Genomic DNA, 26,229 nt, shown 5'->3' with positions numbered 1-26,229 from the left:
TATATATATATATATATATATATACATAATACACATGTATACACATATAAACACATATTTATATATATATATATATATATATATATATATATATATATATATATATATATACATAATATGCATGTATACACATATAAACACATATTTTTATATATATATATATATATATATATATATATATATATATATACATAATACACATGTATACACATATAAACACATATTTAGGTATATATATATATATATATATATATATATATATATATATATATATATATACACACACACACACATACAATAAATCCCTTTCCATTGAATTTTTCTTTTAATGTACCTTATACTTTTTAACCCTTATAAAAAAAAAAAGAAATATTTATATGAATATTTTTTTATATAGTGTATATGGTGCAACACTTTATTTTAAGGTATTTATGTTGTGTTTGGTGCACATTTTTCTTTAGCCCTAACCTTTTACGCAAGGTCTTCAGTCAGGCTAGCCTGACAAGTGCAAATTTAGATTGCGCTAAATGGTATGCATTTATTTGCAACTTGTAATACGCGTGCAAGTTAGAGCAGTCGTGACATTGCAATATCCTGCCTGCCCTAACGTTAGTGCCCTAAGTCAGAGTTACACTCCTAGAACACCCCTATTCTGTGTTACACTCCTAGAACACCCCCATTCTGTATGTATTCCTGCCCCAGATTGTCTCTGTAGAGGTTAATTGCTTAGTAAAAAAAAAAAAAAGCTATTATACTTATCACTGCTAGCTCTAAGGTGACTCATTTTCTGTTTACCTGTATAGTTTATTTTTTGCATTTTAGTTGATAACATTGGTAATCAAGGAAATAGGTTTTAATTAACCTTCTCATTACTTCAGGTCTTCTGCAACCAAATCTCCTTTCTCTCAACCAGCAACAGGGAGGGCACATGCAGCCTCAGACTGGGCTGGGTCTGGCTTCTCAGGTAAGTAGGTCACAAGCAGTGGGTTCTTTATTTCACTGTGGAGATCTTTTTGGAGGCCATATCCCTTATCAGCTCTTTCACACAGGCACTCGGACGACCTGGGCTTCCAGGATCTTCACTAGAGGGACACTTAGAGATGACTCAACATCTACATGTCCCCAAACACTTATCTGTGGCTACAGATGAACCTAGTGACTTAGAGGAACTGGAAAAGTTTGCCAAAACCTTTAAGCAAAGAAGGATCAAACTGGGGTTCACACAGGTAAGACAATGTGATCCCTGTAATTACATGAGGTGGAAATGTACTTGTGTAGCCTACAGCCAAAGGGTTCAAGATAAAAGCCATTAAAAATGGTTTACAGCAACCATCAAAATATGGTCTAAGGTCATCATGAGTTCATCATATAAATATATATACCCAACAAAAAGTGATTTACTCAAGGGCACATGTTGGCTTAATAGGCCTGTGCCTAGGGCAAAATGACTTTTTTGGGTTGCCGCTAAGTTTTGAGTGGTAGCTCTTTGACTTAAGATCTTTCCAGTCCTATGCTCACCAAAATTAATTTTATTACAAATTAACAAACCCTGGTTGTCTAGGGGGTATGAGACCCCCACATGTCCCTGATAGAGGTTATTTTAGCCTAGAAATAAAAAAAATCAATAAAAAGATATAGGGTATGTCAGGATAAAAAACATTTAAATAAAATCTGATTAAGCAACATGGAAAACAGCTTAGTAACAAAGTTTCACACATTTCACGACCCTCTTGGAGCCTAATCAGAATATGCGTCAAGATCTTCATAATTAGATTACCATAAAGATACATAGAACTGATTTACTCAAGTGTGTATTATGGCCTAGGGGGGCATCTAGCTATGTACCTAGGTCAGCAGTGTCATGAGGACAGCATATGATAGTTCTTTAGTATGATGTCTACCATCTCACATGCACTCAATGCTTTACTGCAAAGGAATCTCAACTTGTGAGAAATATATGAGGCAAATATAAGCTAACATGGTTGGGGGTGGTGGGTTTGGGGGTTGCAGATTTCCCAATACCTAGGGCAGCAAAATAACTAAATACACCACAGAATCATTATGTTAATACTTCAAGGGCCAAATCAAGAGAAACGTATTTACATTGACGTAAAATACTCACAAAAATAAAAAAATACAATAAAAAAAACAACTATGCAACAACACGTACTTTGATTTGAAATGAACAGTAGAATAATTTTCTGGCAAATTTCAACGTTAATCCAATTTCCCTCTCCTGTATCATGTGACAGCCATCAGCCAACCACAAAATGTATATACCGATATACTGTGAGCTTTTGCACATGCTCAGTAGGAGCTGGAGAAAGTGTGCAAATAAAAAGAACATGCACATTTTGATCATGGAAGTATATTTGAAAGGTGTTTTTTAAATTGTATGCTTCATCTGAATCATGAAACTTTACATTTTACTTTAGTGGCCCTTTAATAATTATTAAAACCAAAAGGAAATACATTTTTCTAATAACTCATCTTCTCCTGCACCACCTTGGTGCCATCTGTATTCACGTTGAACTCACAGTATATATATTGTGAATGGTGGATTTCCATGATGAGATAAATCTCTCTCCTCTTTGTGTAACCAATAGGGTGATGTTGGGCTTGCGATGGGAAAACTCTACGGAAACGATTTCAGCCAGACAACCATATCGCGATTTGAGGCCCTTAACCTGAGCTTTAAAAATATGTGCAAACTGAAGCCGTTGTTGGAGAAGTGGTTGAGTGATGCGGGTAAGACATGGTCAACTTCTTTTTTTCTATATGAAGTTATGAAGTCAGAAAGAGAGAATGTGGTTTTGCTGAAATATTGTTCTTAGCAGACTGCTAAGATGTGGGTTCTTGAAAGCTAATAAATTTGTGTATATACAGTATATTTTGAACTGAGACTGTTTGCAAAGTATATATATATATATACATATACACACATACACACTTACTGGCCACTTTATTAAGTACACCTGTTCAATTGCTTGGTAACACAAATTATTAATCAGCCAATCACATGGCAGCAACTCAATGCATTTAGGCATCTAGAAGTGGTGAAGACGACTTGCTGAAGTTCAAACTGAGCTTCAGAATAGGGAACAAAGAGGATTTAAGTGACTTTGAACATGGCATGGTTATTGGTGCCAGACTGCTGATCTGAGTATTTCAAAAACTGCTAATCTACTGCGATTTTCACGCACAACCATCTCTAGGGTTTACATAGAATGGTCCGAAAAAGAGAAAATATCCAGTGAGCATCAGTTGTGTGGACAATGCCTTGTTGATGTCATAGGTCAGAGGAGAATGGGCAGACTGGTTCCAGATGATAGAAAGACAACAGTAACTCAGATAACCACTCATTACAAACAAGGAATGCAGAATACCATCTCTGAACGCACAACACGTCGAACCTTGAAGCAGATGGGCTACAGCAGCAGAAGACCACACCGGGTGCCACTCCTGTCAGCTAAGAACAGGAAACTGAGGCTACAATTCGCAAAGGCTCACCTAAATTAGACAATAGAAGATTGGAAAAACATTGCCTGGTCTGATGAGTCTCGATTTCAGCTGCAACATTCAGATGGTAGGGTCAGAATTTGGTGTAAACAACATGAAAGCATGGATCCATCCTGCCTTGTATCAACGGTTCATGCTGCTAGTGGTGGTGGTGTAATTGTGTGGGGGATATTTTCTTGGCACACTTTGGGCCCCTTAGTACCAAATGAGCATCGTTTAAATGCCACGGCCTACCTGAGTATTGTTGCTGACTATGTGCATCTCTTTATGACTACAGTGTACCCATTTTCTGATGGCTACTTCCAGCAGGATAATGCACCATGTCACAAAGCTCAAATCATCTCAAACTGGTTTCTTGAACATGACAATGAGTTCACTGTACTCAAGTGGCCTCCACAGTCACCGGATCTTAATCCAATAGAGCACCTTTGGGATGTGGTGGAACGGGAGATTCGCATCATGGATGCGCAGCCGACAAATCTGCAGCAACTGCGTGATGCTATCTGTCAATATGGACCAAAATCTCTGAGGAATGTTTCCAACACCTTGTTGAATCTATACCATAAAGAATTAAGGCGGTTCTGAAGGCAAATGGGGGTCCAATAAGGTACTAGCAAGGTGTACCTAATAAAATAAAAAAACATGAAAAAGTCCCCAAACGAAGGATCTTGTAAAAATCTTCAATGCTTTATTTAGATCATAAAAACAGCAGATGCGGTAAAACAAAAGTATGTTCAGACCAATACGTCTAACGCGTTTCAGCAGCTATAGCGTACTCATAGACATATCTTAGTGCCTAACATGCAAGTCTTATATACTCCTAGCAATTACAAGCACACACCTGAACATCATCCATGTTTTAACCCTTTACGGTAGGATCTTAACTATACCATTATATGTTAAAACTACAATAGTGAGCTTAATAATAATACTGCTGTTTATCTCCAATGCAGGTAAGCACAAATATGTTATAGTGTGAATAATATAGATTGTAAAAATGTATATTATTTAATATGTTAACGTTAACACTTCTGTTACAGAGCATACATTTATACAAACATGTAATGCTGACATACACACTATTTCCTCACATACTATGTTATATCATATATACATCAGTCTTCTCCATAATTGGTACTGATTATGTAAATACATATTCTCTGGCTTCATGGGTTTTTAGTGACTTTACAATTTATTCAAACCTAGAGTGTAACCCTAGGGGTATTCGGGTATTCATTCTAAAGATCCAGTACATTTCTTCTTTATTTAATAGCTGTTCACTATCACCCCCTCTTTCCTTTAGGGTTGCTTTCTCTATAATATTCCAGGTAAATGTGTCTAGGTTTCTATTCTGTAGCTCTATAACGTGCTTAGCTATAGGTGTAACCCTTTCCTCTCTTTTTTATTGTCTGATTGGGAGGTTATATTGTTAAGGTGTTCTCTGATTCTAACTCTGGCCTCGTGTGTCGTTTTGCCAATGTACTGAAGGGGGCACTCTTTGCACGTTATATTAATACTAGGCGATAAACCTGTCCAGAGGGCAGTCTATGTTTAAAAACTACAACCCCCCCAAGCTAAAGTTACAAAAAAAACCAACAAACTAAAATTACAGAAAAAAATAAAAAGGTATCCAAAATAAAAAAAGTAAACCTAAACTAACACTCCTATAAAAATAACCCCCCTCCCAAAATAAAAACACCCCCTAATCTAATGCTAAACTACCAATCGCCCTTAAAAGGGCTTTTTTTAGGGCATTGCCCTAAGTCTAACACCCAAAAATAAAACAAATTCAACGGAATCCCTATGAAAATAAAAAAGCCCCCCCAAATAAAAACACCCCCTAATCTAATGCTAAACTATCAATAGCCCTTAAAAGGGCTTTTTTGTAGGGCATTTCCCTAAGTTAAAAAGCTCTTTTGCAGTTACAAAAAATTCTAAGTCCCCCATAACAGTAAAACCCACCACCCACCAAACCCCCCAAAATAAATAAACCTAACACTAAAAAAATCTAAACTACCTATTGCCCTGAAAAGGGAATTTGTATGGGCATTGCCCTTAAATGGCTATCTGCTCTTTTGTTGCCCACATTTTTTTAAAAAAAACAACTAAGTCTAACCCCCAAAAGTAAAAAAAAATAAACCTAATCCCTATGAAAATAAAAAAGCCCCCCCAAAATAAAAACACCCACTAATTTAATGCTAAACTACCAATATCCCTTAAAAGGGCTTTTTGTAGGACATTGCCCTAAGTTAAACAGCTCTTTTGCTGTTACAAAAAATTCTAAGTCCCCCCTAACAGTAAAACCCAACACCCACCAAACCCCTCCAAATAAATAAACCTAACACTAAAAAACCTAAACTACCCATTGCCCTTAAAAAGGGCATTTGTATGGGAATTGCCCTTAAAAGGGCATTCAGCTCTTTTGCTGCCCTTAAAAGGGCATTCAGCTCTTTAAAGAAGTGCCCATAACCCTAATCTAAAAAAACCCAAAGTCTAACCCCCAGTTTGGTACTCACAGTTGCTGAAGTCCGGCGGAGAAGGTCCTCTTCTAGGCGTTGAAGTCTTCTTCCAATCGGCCGACATCTTCTTCCAAGCGTTGACCTCTTCTTTCTTGATCCAGGACAGCGGAACTGAAGACCGGTGACCGCGGAGCTGAAGACCAGCGACCCTGGAACTGAAGACCGGCGGCACTGGAACTGAAGACCAGCGACCGCGGAGCCATGGAGCATGGAGGATCCTTTTCGTACGATCTCCGCCATACACCGAATAGTGAATTCAAGTTACGCGATTAAAGATGGCGTCCCTTGAATTCCTATTGGCTGATTTAGATTCTTTAAATTCAAATCAGCCAATATGATGAGAGCTACTGAAATCCTATTGGATCTATTGCTTTCAGTCCTTCTCGATAAGGGATAGTACTGTAGAGAGACACTACATCTACAGTAAGCCATTTACTGTTTTTGGACCACTTTACTTGTTCTAGTAGTTGTAGCAGATGTTTTGTGTCTCTAAGATAGCTTGATAATTAAAGGACTATTGGTTGGAGTATGGACTCTCCCTACTCAGAGAGTGGTTCTAGTATTGACCCAATCCCTGATATGATAGGGTGCCCTGTGACATTCTCAAGGCTCTTGTGTACTTTAGGAAATACGTTAAAGACTGGTGTTTTAGGGTATTTTGTTAATAAGAATTCACTTGTGGGTTTGTCTATAAATCCCTCATGAAGCCCCTCATCTATTAGATGTATGAGTTCTTATTTGAAAGAGTGTATTGGATTTTTATCCAGAGCCTTATAGCTCTCTGGATCATTCAATTGCCTGATCACTTCTGTATTGTAGCTGGCAGTGTCCCACACTACTATACTGTCGCCTTTGTCAGACCTTTTAATGATTATGTCTGATCTTTCTTGTAAGTTTTTTAGGGCTTTCCATTCTTTTGCTGTTTGATTAAATTTATATTTATTCATTTTAGTTTCTTCTGATAATTTTAGTCTGATTCTATACTACTCTGGAATATTTCAAGCATATTTCCTCTAGTTTGTATGGGATAAAAATCTGAGTTATTTCTGAAGCCTATATGATTAGATTTACGTTCAGAATTATCAGTTAGTTGTTCATACTTTAATTCTATAATATTTTCTTTAGTGCATATATCCTTAAAGTCTAACTGTATATCCCCCAAACTATTTGGTCCTGTGTCACTATTGTCTCCATTTCTATAGTCTGGGAATGTTTGAGAGATAACTTCTTCTATCTGTTTTGTTTTGTTATAGTGTTTCTTTAAAGTAAGATTATGCATTATTCTTTTTACTTCTACAAGCGTCTCAAATGAATTAAATGGTTTAGTGGGTACAAAATTCAGGCCATAGCTAATGACTCGTTCTTCATCTGAAGTGAGCTCATGACTAGACAGGTTAATTACTACTGAGTGGCGTATTTTTCCCTGCCTCTTGTTGATCTCAGTTGATACCTGTTGCTGTGTGCATATGTTTGGTATCCTCTCCCTGCTCTTCCTCTTCCAATCGGGGGGAACTTTTATTTGCTATTTTTATTAGTTAGTTTTCTGTTGAATAGTCTGAGGTATCACATATTTAGAATATACTTATGTTTTCTTTCTTGCACCTTGGTGTATGTATGTATTAGTATCTCCTGAACTAGTAGGTGTCTCTTGTATTACCTGCTTACCTCTCCTGTGTCTTCTGCTGACTCTGTGTCTGAAAAGGTTACTATTTTATTGTTAGATCTATGTCTGCGGGAGCTGTTATGTATCCTGTTGTTGTATCTAAATGTGGCAGATCTATCTTTCCTTTGCCAAATGTGTACTGTGCCTGTCTGATAGTCAGACCAATCCCTCAAATATTTTGCATGTTTAATTTCTAGTAAAGTTTCAACAGATTTCAACAGATTTCTCACTGATCTTATCAAAAAAACAATATTCCTCTTTAAATTTGTGTTGGTTAAGTTGAAGTTGTAATGTCGTGATTTGCTGCCTGATTTCTAACAACTGCTTTTCTTTATAGTGTATAATCATAAACATCAGCCTGAATCAGCATTCATCTAATGTCGAATTTCATTCTTCTATGAATGGGGTATCATCAGTCTCACCAGTGGGGTATTTGTTTATTCTTAGGCCCCTCAGGATAATTTTTAGACCTATATATTTTTCCAGGGTCCATTTATCAAATTTTATCTTGTTTTCCTTCATCATCAGCAATTCAATCTTTCAAAACAAGTCCCCCAAAGTTTTGAATAATCAGTAATGAAAATATTTCCAATTAAGTATCCAAGTCTTTAGTGTTTCTTATTCACTAGCGTTTCATAGACAATTCAATCTTTATATGGCAAGGGGACAATGTTTTCCTCAATAAATGTATTGAATATCTGAATACTAACGACATTAATTTGAGATTTACACATGAATCTCATAAGGTAGAGATCAACTAACTTGACGTATCTCTCTATGTTGACAATACAGATAACAAAATTCAGACAAAAATACATAGTAAGCCTATTGCAAAAAAGGCTCTGTTACACGCCAAGAGTAATCATCCTCAACAGGTTTTTAAGGCCATTGCCAAAGGACTGTTCTTACGAACAAAAAGGAACTGCTCCAAAGATGATTGCTTCTTGCGTGAGGCAGACATACTAGAGAACAACCTGAAACAGAGAGGTTTTGCAAAACAAACAGTGAAAGAAGCCAAGCTTAAAGTAATGGCAATGGGCAAAAAAGAGCTGATCAAAGACAAGCACATCTGTAATAAATGAGATAATAAGAACAAGAATAGAAATAAAAACAAAAATTATGCTTACCTGATAAATTTATTTATTTCTGGATATGGTGAGTCCACGGAATCATCAATTACTGTTGGGAATCAATACCCAAGCTAGAGGACACAGATGATTAGGGAGGGACAAGACAGGTCGCCTAAACAGAAGGCACCACCGCTTAAAGAAACGTTCTTCCAAAAGAAGCCTCAGCTGAGGCAAAAGTATCAAATTTATAAAATTTGGAAAAAGTATGCAAAGAAGACCAAGTTGCAGCCTTGCAAATCTGTTCCACAGAAGCCTTATTTTTGAAAGCCCAAGAAGAAGAAACAGTCCTGGTAGAATGAGCCGTTATTCTCTCCGGAGCGAATAATACTTCTCAACCAGAAAGAAACCAGAAAGAAAGAGAAGTGGCAGTAGCTTTCTGACATTTGCGTTTGCCAGAAAAGCAAATAAACAATGCAGAAGACTGACGAAAGTCCTTAGTCGCCTGCAAATAGAATTTAAGACCCCACACAACATCTAGGTTGTGCAACAAACGCTCTTTATGAGAAGAAGGATTAGGACAGAGAGAAGGAACAATTTCCTGATTAATTAATTCTATTCGAAATGACCTTAGGAAGAAAACCAAACCAAACTTGGTACGAAGAACTGCCTTATCCGCATGAAATATGAGATAAGGCGAATCACACTGCAAAGTTCCGAGCAGAAGAGATAGCAGTAAGAAACAAAATCTTCCAAGATAACAACTTTATATCTATAGATTGCATTGGCTCAAACGGAGCCTGTTGCAAGACTTTGAGAAGATGATTAAGGCTCCAAGGTGGAGCAACAGATTTAAACACAGGCCTGATTCTGACCAAGGCCTGACAAAAAGATTGCACATCTGGCACATCCGCCAGACGCTTGTGCAGTAAAATAGATAGGACAGAGATCTGACCTTTCAGAGTACTGACAGACTAACCCTTCTCCAGGCCTTTCCTGGAGAAAGGATACAATTCATGGAATTCTGACCCTATTCCAAGAGTATCCTTTGGATTCGCACCAATAAAGATATTTACGCCATATCTTATGGTAAATCTTTCTTTTTTTTTAAATATTTATTTAAGAGTCAGGTCATGGTACAATAACTAATGAAAAAGATAATAGACCAACACATTTGGTTGTCATACATGCTGGTTACTAAAAAGATAATTCTCTTATTAAATAATCCACGTAAGCATATATGTACATCAGTATCTCTTCTAACAATAGAACTTATTGACGTTCAAAACATTTTATACAAAATTAGTCTAAAATAGACAATAGAAAAACATAGTTTCTTTCATGTAATTAGCAAGAGTCCATGAGCTAGTGACGTATGGGATATACATTCCTACCAGGAGGGGCAAAGTTTCCCAAACCTTAAAATGCCTATAAATACACCCCTCACCACACCCACAATTCAGTTTTACAAACTTTGCCTCCTATGGAGGTGGTGAAGTAAGTTTGTGCTAGATTCTACGTTGATATGCGCTCCGCAGCAGGTTGGAGCCCGGTTTTCCTCTCAGCGTGCAGTGAATGTCAGAGGGATGTGAGGAGAGTATTGCCTATTTGAATGCAATGATCTCCTTCTACGGGGTCTATTTCATAGGTTCTCTGTTATCAGTCGTAGAGATTCATCTCTTACCTCCCTTTTCAGATCGACGATATACTCTTATATATACCATTACCTCTGCTGATTCTCGTTTCAGTACTGGTTTGGCTTTCTACAACATGTAGATGAGTGTCCTGGGGTAAGTAAGTAAGCTTATTTTCTGTGACACTCTAAGCTATGGTTAGGCACTTTTTTATAAAGTTCTAAATATATGTATTCAAACATTTATTTGCCTTGACTCAGGATGTTCAACATTCCTTATTTTCAGACAGTCAGTTTCATACTTGGGATAAATGCATTTGTTTCAATAATTTTTTCTTACCTTAAAAAATTTGACTTTTTCCCTGTGGGCTGTTAGGCTCGCGGGGGCTGAAAATGCTTCATTTTATTGCGTCATTCTTGGCGCTGACTTTTTTGGCGCAAAAATTTTTTTCTGTTTCCGGCGTCATACGTGTCGCCGGAAGTTGCATCATTTTTTTTACTTTTTTTGCGTCAAAAGTGTCGGCGTTCCGGATGTGGCGTCATTTTTGGCGCCAAAAGCATTTAGGCGCCAAATAATGTGGGCTTCTTTTTTGGCGCTAAAAAATATGGGCGTCATTTTTGTCTCCACATTATTTAAGTCTCATTATTTATTGCTTCTGGTTGCTAGAAGCTTGTTCACTGGCATTTTTTTCCCATTCCTGAAACTGTCATTTAAGGAATTTGATCAATTTTGCTTTATATGTTGTTTTTTCTTTTACATATTGCAAGATGTTCCACGTTGCAACTGAGTCAGAAGATACTTCAGGAAAATCGCTGCCCAGTGCTGGAGCTACCAAGCTAAGTGTATCTGCTATAAACTTTTGGTATCTGTTTCTCCAGCTGTTGTTTGTATTGCATGTCATGACAAACTTATTAATGCAGATAAAATTTCCTTTAGTACTGTTACATTACCTGTTGCTGTTCCGTCAACATCTAATTTTCAGAGTGTTCCTGATAACATAAGAGATTTTATTTTTTTAAATCCATTAAGAAGGCTATGTCTGTTATTTCTCCTTCTAGTATACATAAAAGTCTTTTAAAACTTCTCTTTTTTCAGATGAATTTTTAAATGAACATCATCATTCTGATACTGATAATGGTTCTTCTGGTTTTCTGTCTCAGAGGTTGATGCTGATAAATCTTTGTATTTGTTCAAGATGGAATTTATTCTTTCTTTACTTAAAGAAGTATTAATTGCATTAGAAATAGAGGATTCTGGTCCTCTTGATACTAAATCTAAACGTTTAAATAAGGTTTTTAAATCTCCTGTAGTTATTCCAGAAGTGTTTTCTCTCCCTGATGCTATTTCTGAAGTAATTTCCAGGGAATGGAATAATTTGGGTAATTCATTTACTCCTTCTAAACGTTTAAGCAATTATATCCTGTGCCATCTGACAGATTAGAGTTTTGGGACAAAATCTCTAAGGTTAATGGGGCTGTCTCTACTCCTGCTAAACGTACTACTATTCCTATGGCAGATAGTACTTCATTTAAGGATCCTTTAGATAGGAAAATTGAATCCTTTCTAAGAAAAGCTTACTTATGTTCAGGTAATCTTCTTAGACCTGCTATATTTTTAGCGGATGTTGCTGCAGCTTCAACTTTTTGGTTAGAAGCTTTAGCGCAACAAGTAACAGATCATATTTTTATAGCATTATTATTATTCTATAACATGCTAATAATTTTATTTGTGATACCATCTTTGATATCATTAGAGTTGATGTCAGGTATATGTCTCTAGCTATTTTAGCTAGAAAAGCTTTATGGCTTAAAACTTGGAATGCTGATTTGTCTTCTAAGTCAACTTTGCTTTCCCTTTCTTTCCAGGGTAATAAATTATTCGATTTTCAGTTGGATTCTATTATCTCAACTGTTACTGGAGGGAAGGGAACTTTTTTACCAAAGGATAAAAAATCTAAGGTAAATTTAGGTCTAATAATCATTTTCGTTCCTTTCCTCACAACAAGGAACAAAAGCCTGATCCTTCATCCTCAGGAGCGGTATCAGTTTGGAAACCATTTCCAGTCTGGAATATATCCAAGCCTTATAGAAACCTATAGCCAGCTCCTAAATACCCATGAAGGTGCGGCCCTCATTCCAGCTCAGCTGGTATGGGGCAGTTTACGTTTTCTTCATGGAAATTTGGATCAATTCCGTTCACAATCTCTGGTTTCAGAACATTGTTTCAGAAAGGTACAGAATTGGCTTCAAGTTAAGGCCTCCTGCAAAGAGATTTTTTTCTTTCCCGTGTCCCAGTAAACACAGCAAAGGCTCAGCATTTCTGAAATGTGTTTCAGATCTAGAGTTGGCTGGAGTAATTATGCCAGTTCCAGTTCTGGAACAGGGCCTGGGGTTTTATTCTATCTCTTCATTGTACCAAAGAAGGTCAATTCCTTCAGACCAGTTCCGGATCTATCTATATTGAATCGTTATGTAAGGATACCAACATTCAAGATGGTAACTGTAGGACTATCCTGCCTTTTGTTTAGCAAGGGCATTATATGTCTACAATAGATTTACAGGATGCATATCTGCATATTCCGATTCATCCAGATCACTTTTAGTTTCTGAGATTCTCTTTTTAGACAAGCATTACCAGTTTTGTGGCTCTACCGTTTGGCCTAGCGTCAGCTCCAAGAATTTTTTTCAAAAAGTTCTCGGTGCCCTTCTGTCTGTAATCAGAGAACAGGGTTTCGGTATTTCCTTATTTGGACGATATCTTGGTACTTGCTCAGTCTTCACATTTTCGCAGAATCTCATACGAATCGACTTGTGTTGTTTCTTCAAGATCATGGTTGGAGGATCAATTTACCAATCAGTTCATTGTTTCCTCAGACAAGGGTAACCTTTTTAGGTTTCCAGATAGATTCAGTGTCTATGACTCTGTCCTTGTCAGATAAGAGAAGTTTAACATTGATTTCAGCTTGTCAAAACCTTCAGTCACAATCATTCCCTTTGGTAGCCTTATGCATGGAAATTTTAGGTCTTAGGACTGCCGCATCGGATGCGATCTCCTTTGCTCGTTTTCACATGCGACCTCTTCAGCTCTGTATGCTGAACCAGTGGTGCAGGGATTACACGAAGATATCTCAATTAATATCTTTAAACCGATTATACGACACTCTCTGACATGGTGGACAGTTCACCATCGTTTAGTTCAGGGGGCTTCTTTGTTCTTCCGACCTGGACTATAATCTCAACAGATGCAAGTCTTACAGGTTGGGGAGCTGTGTGGGGGTCTCTGACGGCACAAGGGGTTTGGGAATCTCAGGAGGTGAGATTACCGATCAATATTTTGGAACTCCGTGCAGTTTTCAGAGCTCTTCAGTCCTCTGGCTATGAAAGAAGTATCTCGAATTTTGGTTTGGGCGGAATCCAGCTCCTGTCTAATCTCTGCGGTTCATATCCCAGGTATAGACAATTGGGAAGCGGATTATCTCAGTCGCCAAACGTTGCATCCGGGCGAATGGTCTTCACCCAGAGGTATTTCTTCAGATTGTTCAAATGTGGGAACTCCCAGAAATAGATCTGATGGCTTCTCATCTAAACAAGAAACTTCCCTGGTATCTGTCCAGATCCCGGGATCCTCGGGCGGAAGCAGTGGATACATTATCACTTCCTTGGAAGTATCATCCTGCCTATATCTTTCCGCCTCTAGTTCTTCTTCCAAGAGTATTCTCCAAGATTCTAAAGGAATGCTCGTTTGTCCTGCTGGTAGCTCCAGCATGGCCTCACAGGTTTTGGTATGCGGATCTTGTCCGGATGGCCTCTTGCCAGCTGTGGACTCTTCCGTTAAGACCAGACTTTCTGTCGCAAGGTCCTTTTTTCCTTCAGGATCTCAAATCCTTAAATTTTAAGGTATGGAGTTTGAACGCTTGATTCTTGGTCAAAGAAGGTTTCTCTGACTCTGTGATTAATACTATGTGACAGGCTCGTAAATCTGTATCTAGAGAGATATATTATAGAGTCTGGAAGACTTATATTTCTTAGTGTCTTTCTCTTCATTTTTTCTTGGCATTCTTTTTGAATACCGAGAATTTTTCAGTTTCTTCAGGATGGTTTAGATAAAGGTTTGTCCGCAAGTTCCTTGAAAGGACAAATCTCTGCTCTTTCTGTTCTTTTTTCACAGAAGGATTGCTAATCTTCCTGATATTTCATTGTTTTGTACTAGCTTTGGTTCGTATAAAACCTGTCATTAAGTCAATTTCTCCTCCTTGGAGTTTGAATTTGGTTCTGGGGGCTTTTCAAGCTCCTCCTTTTGAACCCATGCATTCTTTGGTCGTTATATTACTTTCTTGGAAAGTTTTGTTTCTTTTGGCCATCTCTTCTGCCAGAAGAGTCTCTGAATTATCTGCTCTTTCTTGTGAGTCTCCTTTTCTGATTTTTCATCAGGATGAGGCGGTGCTGCAAACTTCTTTTGAATTTTTTACCTAAGGTTGTGAATTCTAACAACCTTAGTAGAGAAATTGTGGTTCCTTCATTATGTCCTAATCCTATGAATTCTAAGGAGAAATCATTGCATTCTTTGGATGCTGTTAGAGCTTTGTATTATTATGTTTAAGCTACTAAGTCTTTCCGAAAGACTTCTAGTCTATTTGTCATCTTTTCCGGTTCTAGAAAGGCCAGAAAGCTTCTGCCATTTCTTTGGCATCTTGGTTGAAATCTTTATTTCATCATGCTTATGTCGAGTCGGGTAAAACTCCGCCTCTAAGGATTACAGTTCATTCTACTAGGTCAGTTTCTACTTCCTGGGCGTTTAGGAATGAAGCTTCGATTGATCAGATTTGCAAAGCAGCAACTTGGTCCTCTTTGCATACTTTTTCTAAATTCTACCATTTTGATGTGTTTTCTTCTTCTGAAGCAGTTTTTGGTAGAAAAGTACTTCAGGCAGTGGTTTCAGTTTGAATCTTCTGCTTATGTTTTTCATTAAACTTTATTTTGGGTGTGGATTATTTTCAGCAGGAATTGGCTGTCTTTATTTTATCCCTCCCTCTCTAGTGACTCTTGTGTGGAAAGATCCACATCTTGGGTAGTCATTATCCCATACGTCACTAGCTCATGGACTCTTGCTAATTACATGAAAGAAAACATAATTTATGTAAGAACTTACCTGATAAATTCATTTCTTTCATATTAGCAAGAGTCCATGAGGCCCGCCCTTTTTTGTGGTGGTTATGATTTTTTTGTATAAAGCACAATTATTCCAATTCCTTATTTTATATGCTTTCGCACTTTTTTCTTATCACCCCACTTCTTGGCTATTCGTTAAACTGAATTGTGGGTGTGGTGAGGGGTGTATTTATAGGCATTTTAAGGTTTGGGAAACTTTGCCCCTTCTGGTAGGAATGTATATCCCATACGTCACTAGCTCATGGACTCTTGCTAATATGAAAGAAATGAATTTATCAGGTAAGTTCTTACATAAATTATGTTTTTCTCACAAAACATCTCAATATACAGGGAGTGCAGAATTATTAGGCAAATGAGTATTTTGACCACATCATCCTCTTTATGCATGTTGTCTTACTCCAAGCTGTATAGGCTCGAAAGCCTACTACCAATTAAGCATATTAGGTGATGTGCATCTCTGTAATGAGAAGGGGTGTGGTCTAATGACATCAACACCCCATATCAGGTGTGCATAATTATTAGGCAACTTCCTTTCCTTTGGCAAAATGGGTCAAAAGAAGGACTTGACAGGCTCAGAAAAGTCAAAAATAGTGAGATATCTTGCAGAGGGATGCAGCACACTTAAAATTGCAAAGCTTCTGAAGCGTGATCATCGAACAATCAAGCGTTTCATTCAAAATAGTCAACAGGGTGTGGAAAAACCAAGGCGCAAAATAAATGCCCATGAACTGAGAAAAGTCAAGCGTGCAGCTGCTAAGATGCCACTTGCCACCAGTTTGGCCATATTTCAGAGCTGCAACATCACTGGAGTGCCCAAAAGCACAAGGTGTGCAATACTCAGAGACATGGCCAAGGTAAGAAAGGCTGAAAGACGACCACCACTGAACAAGACACACAAGCTGAAACGTCAAGACTGGGCCAAGAAATATCTCAAGACTGATTTTTCTAAGGTTTTATGGACTGATGAAATGAGAGTGAGTCTTGATGGGCCAGATGGATGGGCCCGTGGCTGGATTGGTAAAGGGCAGAGAGCTCCAGTCCGACTCAGACGCCAGCAAGGTGGAGGTGGAGTACTGGTTTGGGCTGGTATCATCAAAGATGAGCTTATGGGGCCTTTTCGGGTTGAGGATGGAGTCAAGCTCAACTCCCAGTCCTACTGCCAGTTTCTGGAAGACACCTTCTTCAAGCAGTGGTACAGGAAGAAGTCTGCATCCTTCAAGAAAAACATGATTTTCATGCAGGACAATGCTCCATCACACGCGTCCAAGTACTCCACAGCGTGGCTGGCAAGAAAGGGTATAAAAGAAGAAAATCTAATGACATGGCCTCCTTGTTCACCTGATCTGAACCCCATTGAGAACCTGTGGTCCATCATCAAATGTGAGATTTACAAGGAGGGAAAACAGTACACCTCTCTGAACAGTGTCTGGGAGGCTGTGGTTGCTGCTGCATGCAATGTTGATGGTGAACAGATCAAAACACTGACAGAATCCATGGATGGCAGGCTTTTGTGTGTCCTTGCAAAGAAAGGTGGCTATATTGGTCACTGATTTGTTTTTGTTTTGTTTTTGAATGTCAGAAATGTATATTTGTGAATGTTGAGATGTTATATTGGTTTCACTGGTAAAAATAAATAATTGAAATGGGTATATATTTGTTTTTTGTTAAGTTGCCTAATAATTATGCACATTAATAGTCACCTGCACACACAGATATCCCCCTAAAATAGCTATAACTAAAAACAAACTAAAAACTACTTCCAAAACTATTCAGCTTTGATATTAATGAGTTTTTTGGGTTCATTGAGAACATGGTTGTTGTTCAATAATAAAATTAATCCTCAAAAATACAACTTGCCTAATAATTCTGCACTCCCTGTATATATTCTTGTTAGACTGGGAGTACCATATCTTATAATTTTAAATACAAAGTCACTCTTTTTTTCTTTTTTTCCAGTCTCAAGTACTTAGAAACTCACAACAAAAAGGAGAGGGGGAGGGGAGAAAAAAAAGGAAACGTGTCTCCAGCTCCCGCCCCTATCCCCCTCTAGTCTACCCAAAACTGTGGGTAGTGACCAGCATGAATTTTTTGGAGTATAAAAGCTGTGTGTCTAATAGGCTTCACTAATTGCTTTTGTGCAATGGGTGGAAGAGTCTGTATAACCGCCAGCTATTTTTTTTACAATACATTTAACTGACTATCACTGGCATTTTGTAATGCATTTTGTTCCACCATACATTGCTTGACTACTTCTTTTTTAAAGACAGTAAATTTAGGTGGTTGAGGTAGTTTCCAGTTTTTTAGGATTAAGTTTCTAGTTAAAAGTATTATCGTATTAAGTAATTTATAATTTTTATGTTGTGGAAATTTTACTAGAAAAATCACTAATTGTGCCTCAAGGTTTATCTCTGCCTTTAAGAATTCTATGGTAAATCTTTCTAGTAACAGGCTTACGAGCCTGGTCATGGTCTCAATGAACCACGCTTAGATAAAATGAAACATTCAATCTTCAAGCAGTCAGATAGAGAGAAATAAGGTTTGGATGAAGAAAAGGACCCTGAAGTAGAAGGTAGAGGGAGTCTCCACTGAGGTAGAGAAGACATTTCCACTAAGTCTGCAAACCAGATCCTGCGAGGCTATGCAGGAGCTATTAGAACCAACAAAGCTCTCTCCTGCTTGATCCGAGCAATGACTCGTGGAAGGAGAGCAAAAGGAGGAAAAAGGTATGCCAATCTGAAGTTCCAAGGAACTGCCAGAGCATCTATCAGGAAAGCCTGAGGATCCCTCGACCTCAATCCGTACTTTGGAAGCTTTGCATTCTGGCGAGAAGCCATCAGATCCAATTCTGGTAGCCCCCATTTGGTGGTTAACCTGGAGAACACCTCCGGATGGAGTTCCCACTCCCCGGGATTGAAAGTCTGTCTGCTTAGGAAATCTGCCTCCCAATTGTCCACTCCTGGAATGTGGATGGCAGATAGACAGCAGATGTGAGCTTCCATCCACTGAATGATCCAAGCCACCTCCTTAATGGCTAAGGAACTCCGAGTTCCGCCCTGGTGGTTGATGTAAGCCACTGAGGTTTTGTTGTCTGACTGGAACCTGATAAACCGGGCTAAGGCTAGCTGAGGCCAAGCCATCAAGGCATTGAAGATAGCTCTCAACTCCAGAATGTTTATGGGGAGAGCAGATTCCTCCTGAGACCACAGTCCCTGCGCCTTCAAGGAGTCCCAAACCGCTCCCCAGCCCATCAGGCTGGCATCCATGGTCACAATCACCCATGAGGGTCTGCGAAAGCATGTTCTCTGAGACAGATGTTCTTGAGACAGCCACCATGGAAGAGAGTCTTTCACCGCTTGATCTAGAACTCTGAGATAGGTCCGCATAATCCCCGTTCCATTGGCTGAGCATACATAACCGTAGAGCTCTCAAATGGAATCAAGCAAAGGGAACTATGTCCATGGAAGCCACCATCAGACCAATTACTTCCAAGCATAGGGCCACTGAAGATCGTACCGCTGACTGAAGATATAGGCAAAAGGACAGATTCTTGGCTCTTCTGACTTCCGTCAGAAATATTTTCATCGATAGGGAATCTATAATGGTTCCTAAGAAGACCACCATTGTAGCCGGAACAAGGGAACTCTTTTATAAATTCATCTTCCATCCATAGGAACAAAGAAAAGACAACAAGATCTCTGTGTGAGATCTTGATAGTTGAAAAGATGGCGCCTGAACCAAGATATCGCCCAGGTAAGGTGCCACTGCAATTCCCTGAGACCGAATTACTGCCAGCAGAGCTCCCAGAACCTTTGAGAAAATCCTGGGAGCTGTGGCAATGCCATATGGAAGTGCCACAAACTGAAAGTATTTGTCCAGATAGACGAACCTCAGAAATTTGTTATGATTCCTGTGAATGGGAACATAAAGGTATGCATCCTTCAGATCTATGGTCGTCATGAACTGACCCTCTTGCACTAGAGGAAGAATGGAACTGAGAGTCTCCATTTTGAAGGACGGCATTCTGAGAAACTTGTTGAGGAATTTTAGATCTAGAATTGGCCTGAAAGTTCCCTTTTTTTTGGGAACCACGAACAGGTTGGAATAGAACCCAAGACCCTGCTCCTGTACTGGGACTGGAACTATCACTCCCAGGAGGGAAAGCTCTTTGAAAGAGCATCTATCCTCAATAGGAAAAGTTGTCCTCGTGGCTAGAGTAGAATAGCCCCTTCTACTTTAGGAACAGAGTGCCATGTTTCCGTAATGTAGTCCGCGACTGGAAACATTTTCTTAAAAATAGGAAATGGTGAAAAAAGATACCCCCGGCTTTTCCCACTCTTGGGTAATAATACCCAAAGTCGGGTCAGAACCCAGAAAAACCTCCTTAGAAGAAGGAATTTCAAAGTAATTATTGAGTTTACTGCATTGGTGAAGCAATCTGAGCTTCTAAACACAATAGACATGCATTTAACTGAATTTGATCCTGATCTGTATCAGACATGATCATATAAAGAAGTCACTGTGCAATAGAATAAACTGAAAGTGTTTGTTTCAGAGTACTGACTCCTCTTACGCTTTCTAGAAAAATATACTACTGGTACACTGTATTGAGAGTATTGACAAATTAAATTTACAGCAAAAGAAATGTAATTAATGAGCAACCATGCACTCCTTTAACATTCAGGAATCCCCACACCTCAGTCTTAGCTGAGGCGACTACCTGTCACCAACTCCGGATACAGAATAAAGTCTCACTCTCGCCGTCAGCACCACTCTGAAGCTGAGACCGAAAGAGCATCACGTGATCGTCTGCAATACAACTGCGCCACAGAGAGGTCCAAAACAAAAAAATGAGCTACTTCCTGGTTATGTAATGCAAAGTAACCGTCTGAGCTAATTTGTGGAGAACTGCCTTACAAATCCACTATACAGACAAGTTAGTTATAACCCGTTAAATAGTGTAAAAGTGACACTGCACACAGGACTTTCTCCTTAATCCCCTCCGTAAAAACAAGTGACCCTTTCTCACTTCACAAGAAAAAAAGTTGAACCTCAATAAAAAAGCCTCATTAACCCTTTCATTTCTGAGGATTAGTCTGTCCCCTGTCAGAAATGCATAGAATATTGCAAGTGCTTAAATTCTACCTACCCGGAAGAAAAACAGGCACATACCTGCCAAATCCGCTGCCCGGCATGTAGTCAGCTTTCCAGGTATGTAAGGATACAGTTCCTCACAGAGACCTGTAAAAAGGAAAGAACAGAGTCACCTACTCTGTTTTTCTATACTAGGGCAGTACAATACTAGGAAAACACAGTAAGGCCCACCTTACAAGTTCCTAGCTGCTTGAAAGCCACCACAACCCTTTTCAAGAGATTAACGTGGAATACGGCTAAACCCCAAAAACTTGCTTGTAGAAATTCAAATTATCAGACACCAAAATCTTCACCTCCTCCTGTACTAAGGCAAAGAGAATGACTGAGGATTGTGGGAAGGGGAGTGATACTTAACAGCTTTGCTGTGGTGCTCTTTGCCTCCTCCTGCTGGCCAGGAGTGATATTACCAACAGTATTGATGATTCCGTGGACTCACCATATCCTAGGAAAGAAATAACATTTACAACACAATTTTCACCACAATATAGAGACATATGTAACATCATTAGTAAACATATACCTATTCTTGTTGCAGATGAAAAACTGCAACATATAACTCCAAAGAATTGTAACTTCTCTTATTGACGAGGAAAAATTATAGGGAACTTGATTTCCCCAACTGTACGAAAAAATAAAAAAACACATAAATTCTTTTGGCTTGAAATAAAAGGTACACACAAATGTGGATATACACAACGTAAACATGTCAAGATGTGACAACAGGTATCAATTTTAGCTCAAGTGTAACAGGAAAAAAAATTTAAACTACAAAATGTGTGAATTGCAGGACTTCCAATGTGATTTATTTAATAACGTGCAAAGAGTGCCCCCTTCAGTACATTGGCAAAACGACACACGAGGCCAGAGTTAGAATCAGAGAACACCTTAACAATATAACCTCCCAATCAGACAATAAAAAAGAGAGGAAAGGGTTACACCTATAGCTAAGCACGTTATAGAGCTACAGAATAGAAACCTACACACATTTACCTGGAATATTATAGAGAAAGCAACCCTAAAGGAAAGAGGGGGTGATAGTGAACAGCTATTAAATAAAGAAGAAATGTACTGGATCTTTAGAATGAATACCCGAATACCCCTAGGGTTACACTCTAGGTTTGAATAAATTGTAAAGTCACTAAAAACCCATGAAGCCAGAGAATATGTATTTACATAATCAGTACCAATTATGGAGAAGACTGATGTATATATGATATAACATAGTATGTGAGGAAATAGTGTGTATGTCAGCATTACATGTTTGTATAAATGTATGCTCTGTAACAGAAGTGTTAACGTTAACATATTAAATAATATACATTTTTACAATCTATATTATTCACACTATAACATATTTGTGCTTACCTGCATTGGAGATAAACAGCAGTATTATTATTAAGCTCACTATTGTAGTTTTAACATATAATGGTATAGTTAAGATCCTACCGTAAAGGGTTAAAACATGGATGATGTTCAGGTGTGTGCTTGTAATTGCTAGGAGTATATAAGACTTGCATGTTAGGCACTAAGATATGTCTATGAGTACGCTATAGCTGCTGAAACGCGTTAGACGTAGTGGTCTGAACATACTTTTGTTTTACCGCTTCTGCTGTTTTTATGATCTAAATAAAGCATTGAAGATTTTTACAAGATCCTTCATTTGGGGACTTTTTCATGTTTTTTTATTTTATTAGGTACACCTTGCTAGTACCTTATTGGACCCCCATTTGCCTTCAGAACCGCCTTAATTCTTTGTGGCATAGATTCAACATGTTTTTTGGATATTGCTGATTGCACCAGTTACCCCATCTGGAAGACGCTCACAGAATCCCAGGTAACCGCAAGAAGAACCATATGGTCAGCGGTATTACCCTGATGACATCATCAAGGAGGGCCGAAGACTGGGAGCGGTGTCAGTTTCAGGAACGTCGAGCAGCTACACGCTGCATATAAGGATTGAAGGCTTCATTCCCACAAGCAGTTCCTCTCTGCAGTACAACGGGAGATGGTCAAGCTGTAAGGGTTCACCCACCAACCTGGTTTGTAGACCGTATTGCGACCGTGCTGTATCAGAAGAAGCAGAGGAGACTTGTTGATACATCTGCTAATTAACTTTACTGACGACTACCACTCTCCACTTTGTGCCCTGACAGATAGGATTGGATTGAATCTTATGAAACGATCCTACTTTATGGTGATTACTCACAGTTTAAAAAAAGGCACTTGTTTCTTTAGTACCTAATAAAGTGGCTGGTGAGTGTATATGTGCATTTACACTGTGCAATGCAGTGCAAAATAAAATTATTTAAAAAACACAATTTTTCTATCAAAATTTGCATTGTTCAGTTGTTCGGGGACATAACAATCACTTTATAGTATGTAGCAGGAGCACTCCAGCCTCTCTGAGAGCAGTAGATAAACTACAGTACATTATAAGGAAAGCAGGCAAAATAAAAGAAAAAATACTGTATAACATTGTTTTTACTTAAAGGGACATGAAACCCAAAAATGTTCTTTCATGAATTAGAAAGAGCCATCAATTTTAAACAACTTTCTATTGTACTTCTATTATTTAATCTGTTTCATTCTCTTGGTATCATTTGTTGAAGGAGCAGCAATGCACTAATGGTTTCTAACTGAACACATGTGTGAGCCAATCACAAACAATATATATATGCACCCACCAATCAACAGCTAGAACCTATGTTCTCTGCTGCCCCTGAGTTTGCCTAGATAAACCTTTCAGCAAAGGATAGCAAGAGATGGAAGCAAATTAAATAATAGAAATGAAAAGGGAAAGTTGTTTAAAATTGTATTCAAGGGGGTGCGTGTCCGGACGGCGGCCATACCAGACTACATTCTCTGAAGCTCCTAATTCGATCTAATTATTTGGTTGTTAATTATTATTATTCGGACTCCTATTGAGCTCTGGATATTTTTGACAGAAAAAGCTCTTCTGAAGAGATCGGTACCCTTATGGCAAAATACTTGAGTACTGAGCCCAGTTCCGAACTATCATGATTCCAGGCGGCGGCCTAGTGCCGAGAATTCAAGCCCCTTCCCTCCTTCCCGGGAGTGAGATAATAAAGTATTTATCAGACTACTTGATACCACAGAAAAATTAACATTTAGTATGGAAGAGCAGTGTAAACTCATACAGTCATTGCTGCTACGATTTGAAACTAAAATGGATGATTGCATGGCGGACCTTACTGCAACCATAAGAAGCACGAGTCGGGAGACAGCCATAATGATGACGTCACTGCAACAGCTTTCAGGATTTTACCCTGAAATTTTCTACAAGTCCGCTCCAACAAACCACAAAGGCTTAGATGCCCCTAAAGTATTGCATCACTTACCCAGTCAGTCTTCAGGCAACAACATGGCCCGAGATCTCAATGAAATGTTTCTGCAACGCCCGGACACAGAGCTCTATCACTCACCTTTCTCTAGTCCACATTCCAGGAGAGACGTGGATGTGCATGCCTCAGCCTTGTCCTGGGGCCGGGGAGTGGCCGAATCCTGCGGCCTAGGGCTGACATATACTGAAGTACTTTATGTTGAGGAGGCTACAAAGTCTCAGATCCAGAGTGTCTCTGTCGATCCATGTTGGATGTGAATAGATAAGTTCAGTATCTGTGATGCCATCTATGGAGGACTTTTGCTGGAAACAATCCTCAGAAAGGGCATAGGGTGAGTTCTGGTGTGATTCCTGATCACTAGCTGAGGACAGATTGCTATGCTCCCGTACTCGACTTAGTGATTTTGCGAGTGGATACTTGTTAATTTTTTTTGTGGACGTGAACAATCTTAACTCAAGTTGGACACAAATGGAGAACTCTTTATTCATTTTATATCACTTGTATTTTTAGCTTGTTTCATTAATGCTGTGGGCTAGTGGGTAGCTTAAAGAATAATTGAGTGACATGATAAAGTTTATAAGACCATTTTCGGAGCACCGTTTGCCTTATTGGATGCCCCATGGCCTAGTCTGTTCTGCTATCTCACTGTGTGTTCTCATGATAATCATAAGCCTCAATTTCCACTACCCTAAGTGCAAGCAAATGTAGCTAATATTAGATGTCACAAAAGATTCAGTTATTAAAACATTAGTGTCTCCTTTGACTAATCCTTTAGGGGGCTACATGCATGTCCTAATGTTGCTATATATGTAGCTCTGCCAAGTCCACTCTGAACCTCTATAAGTCCTGCCAAGTCCACTCTGAACCTCTATATATCCACCTAACAATATGGTTACATACTACAAGTTCGTTATATATTTTATAATGCTCTAATATCAGTAGTCTATACTATGTGACATAAAAATGTTCTTTGTTTGTTATTTTTGCTACACTATTGTCAAGTTGCGCATTAATGCCACATATTAGCTATATGTTAATTTCATGTTACCCACAATTTATTATTACTACCATTGCTGATGGGGATTTTGCTAACATATGTACTTATATCCCATACGGCTCAATAGCACATAAATAGCCCTACTTTCCTTCTCTCAGCCGGCGAGGGTTGGTAGGAACAATACTCAAACGTCTTAGTCATTACATAATATGTAAAACTTGATGAGGAGCCATTATTAGTTGCATCAGCATTTTAATTCAGCTAATGTGGATACATCTGTTATATGTGGGCGGAATTTTTAAAGCAAACTAATCATTATATTTGTATACATTAATCTATATGTTCTTATATTCACTTTTGTATACTGTGCTGTTCTCTTTTTTGGCACAATGCCTCAAGCGGTGCTTACCCGCTGAAGGGCTTCTCCTACTTAGTACTAATAGACCCAAGGGGGTCATAAACGGGGCTGACAATGGTCACCAGTGTTACCCAGCTCATTAGTCCTACAAAAGCTATCATAAAAACTAGAAAATGGAGGTTTCAGGTGCTTATATTTTAGCATTTATTTTATCTTTCTGCCTATACCATTGTAATGTGATCCAATAAAATGTTTTATCCATGTCATAGCATTTGTTGTGTAATTTCCTTTTCTTATGTGAAAAACCTCAATAAAAATGCATTAAAATTAAAAAAAAATTGTATTCTGTATCTGAATCATGAAAGAAATGTTTTGGGTTTCATGTCCCTTTAACATAAATATTTTATAGGCAGTGGCATTTTGATCTCAGAGGGACAGTCTAGTCAAAACTTTCATTATTCAGATAACACTTGTGATCCAATTTACTTTTATCATCACATTAGCTTTATCTTGGTATTCTTAGCTGAAACTAAAACTAGGTAGGCTCATATGCTAATTTATAAGCCTGTGAAGGCCGCCTCTTAGTCACATGCTTTTTTAATTGCTTTTCACAACAAGAGACTGATAGTTCATGTGGGCCATATAGATAACACTGTGTTAATGCACAGAAAGTTATTTAAGATTTAGCACAGGGGGCTGTCAGAAGATGCTTAAATACAAGGTAATCACAGAGGTAAAAAGTCTATTAATATAATTGTGTTGGTTATGCAAAACTGGGGAATGGGTAATAA

At 38.4% G+C, this 26,229-nt stretch overlaps 1 protein-coding gene across 1 annotated transcript in view; it reads left to right on the top strand.

Annotated features, from left to right (window-relative positions):
* POU2F3 (POU class 2 homeobox 3) overlaps positions 1-26,229 on the top strand; it is a 48,639-nt gene that overhangs the window by 13,498 nt on the left and 8,912 nt on the right. Inside the window, exons 4-6 of the mRNA XM_053691196.1 lie at positions 879-964; positions 1,050-1,226; positions 2,607-2,748. Coding sequence (XP_053547171.1) covers positions 879-964; positions 1,050-1,226; positions 2,607-2,748 — 405 coding nt within the window. The remainder of the gene's footprint in view (positions 1-878; positions 965-1,049; positions 1,227-2,606; positions 2,749-26,229) is intronic.

This window comes from Bombina bombina, chromosome 8, assembly GCF_027579735.1.
Source record: "Bombina bombina isolate aBomBom1 chromosome 8, aBomBom1.pri, whole genome shotgun sequence".
NCBI classification, from domain to species: Eukaryota; Metazoa; Chordata; class Amphibia; order Anura; family Bombinatoridae; genus Bombina; species Bombina bombina.
Note: the sequence above shows the minus strand (reverse complement) of the source record. Positions and strands in the feature narration are given on the sequence as shown.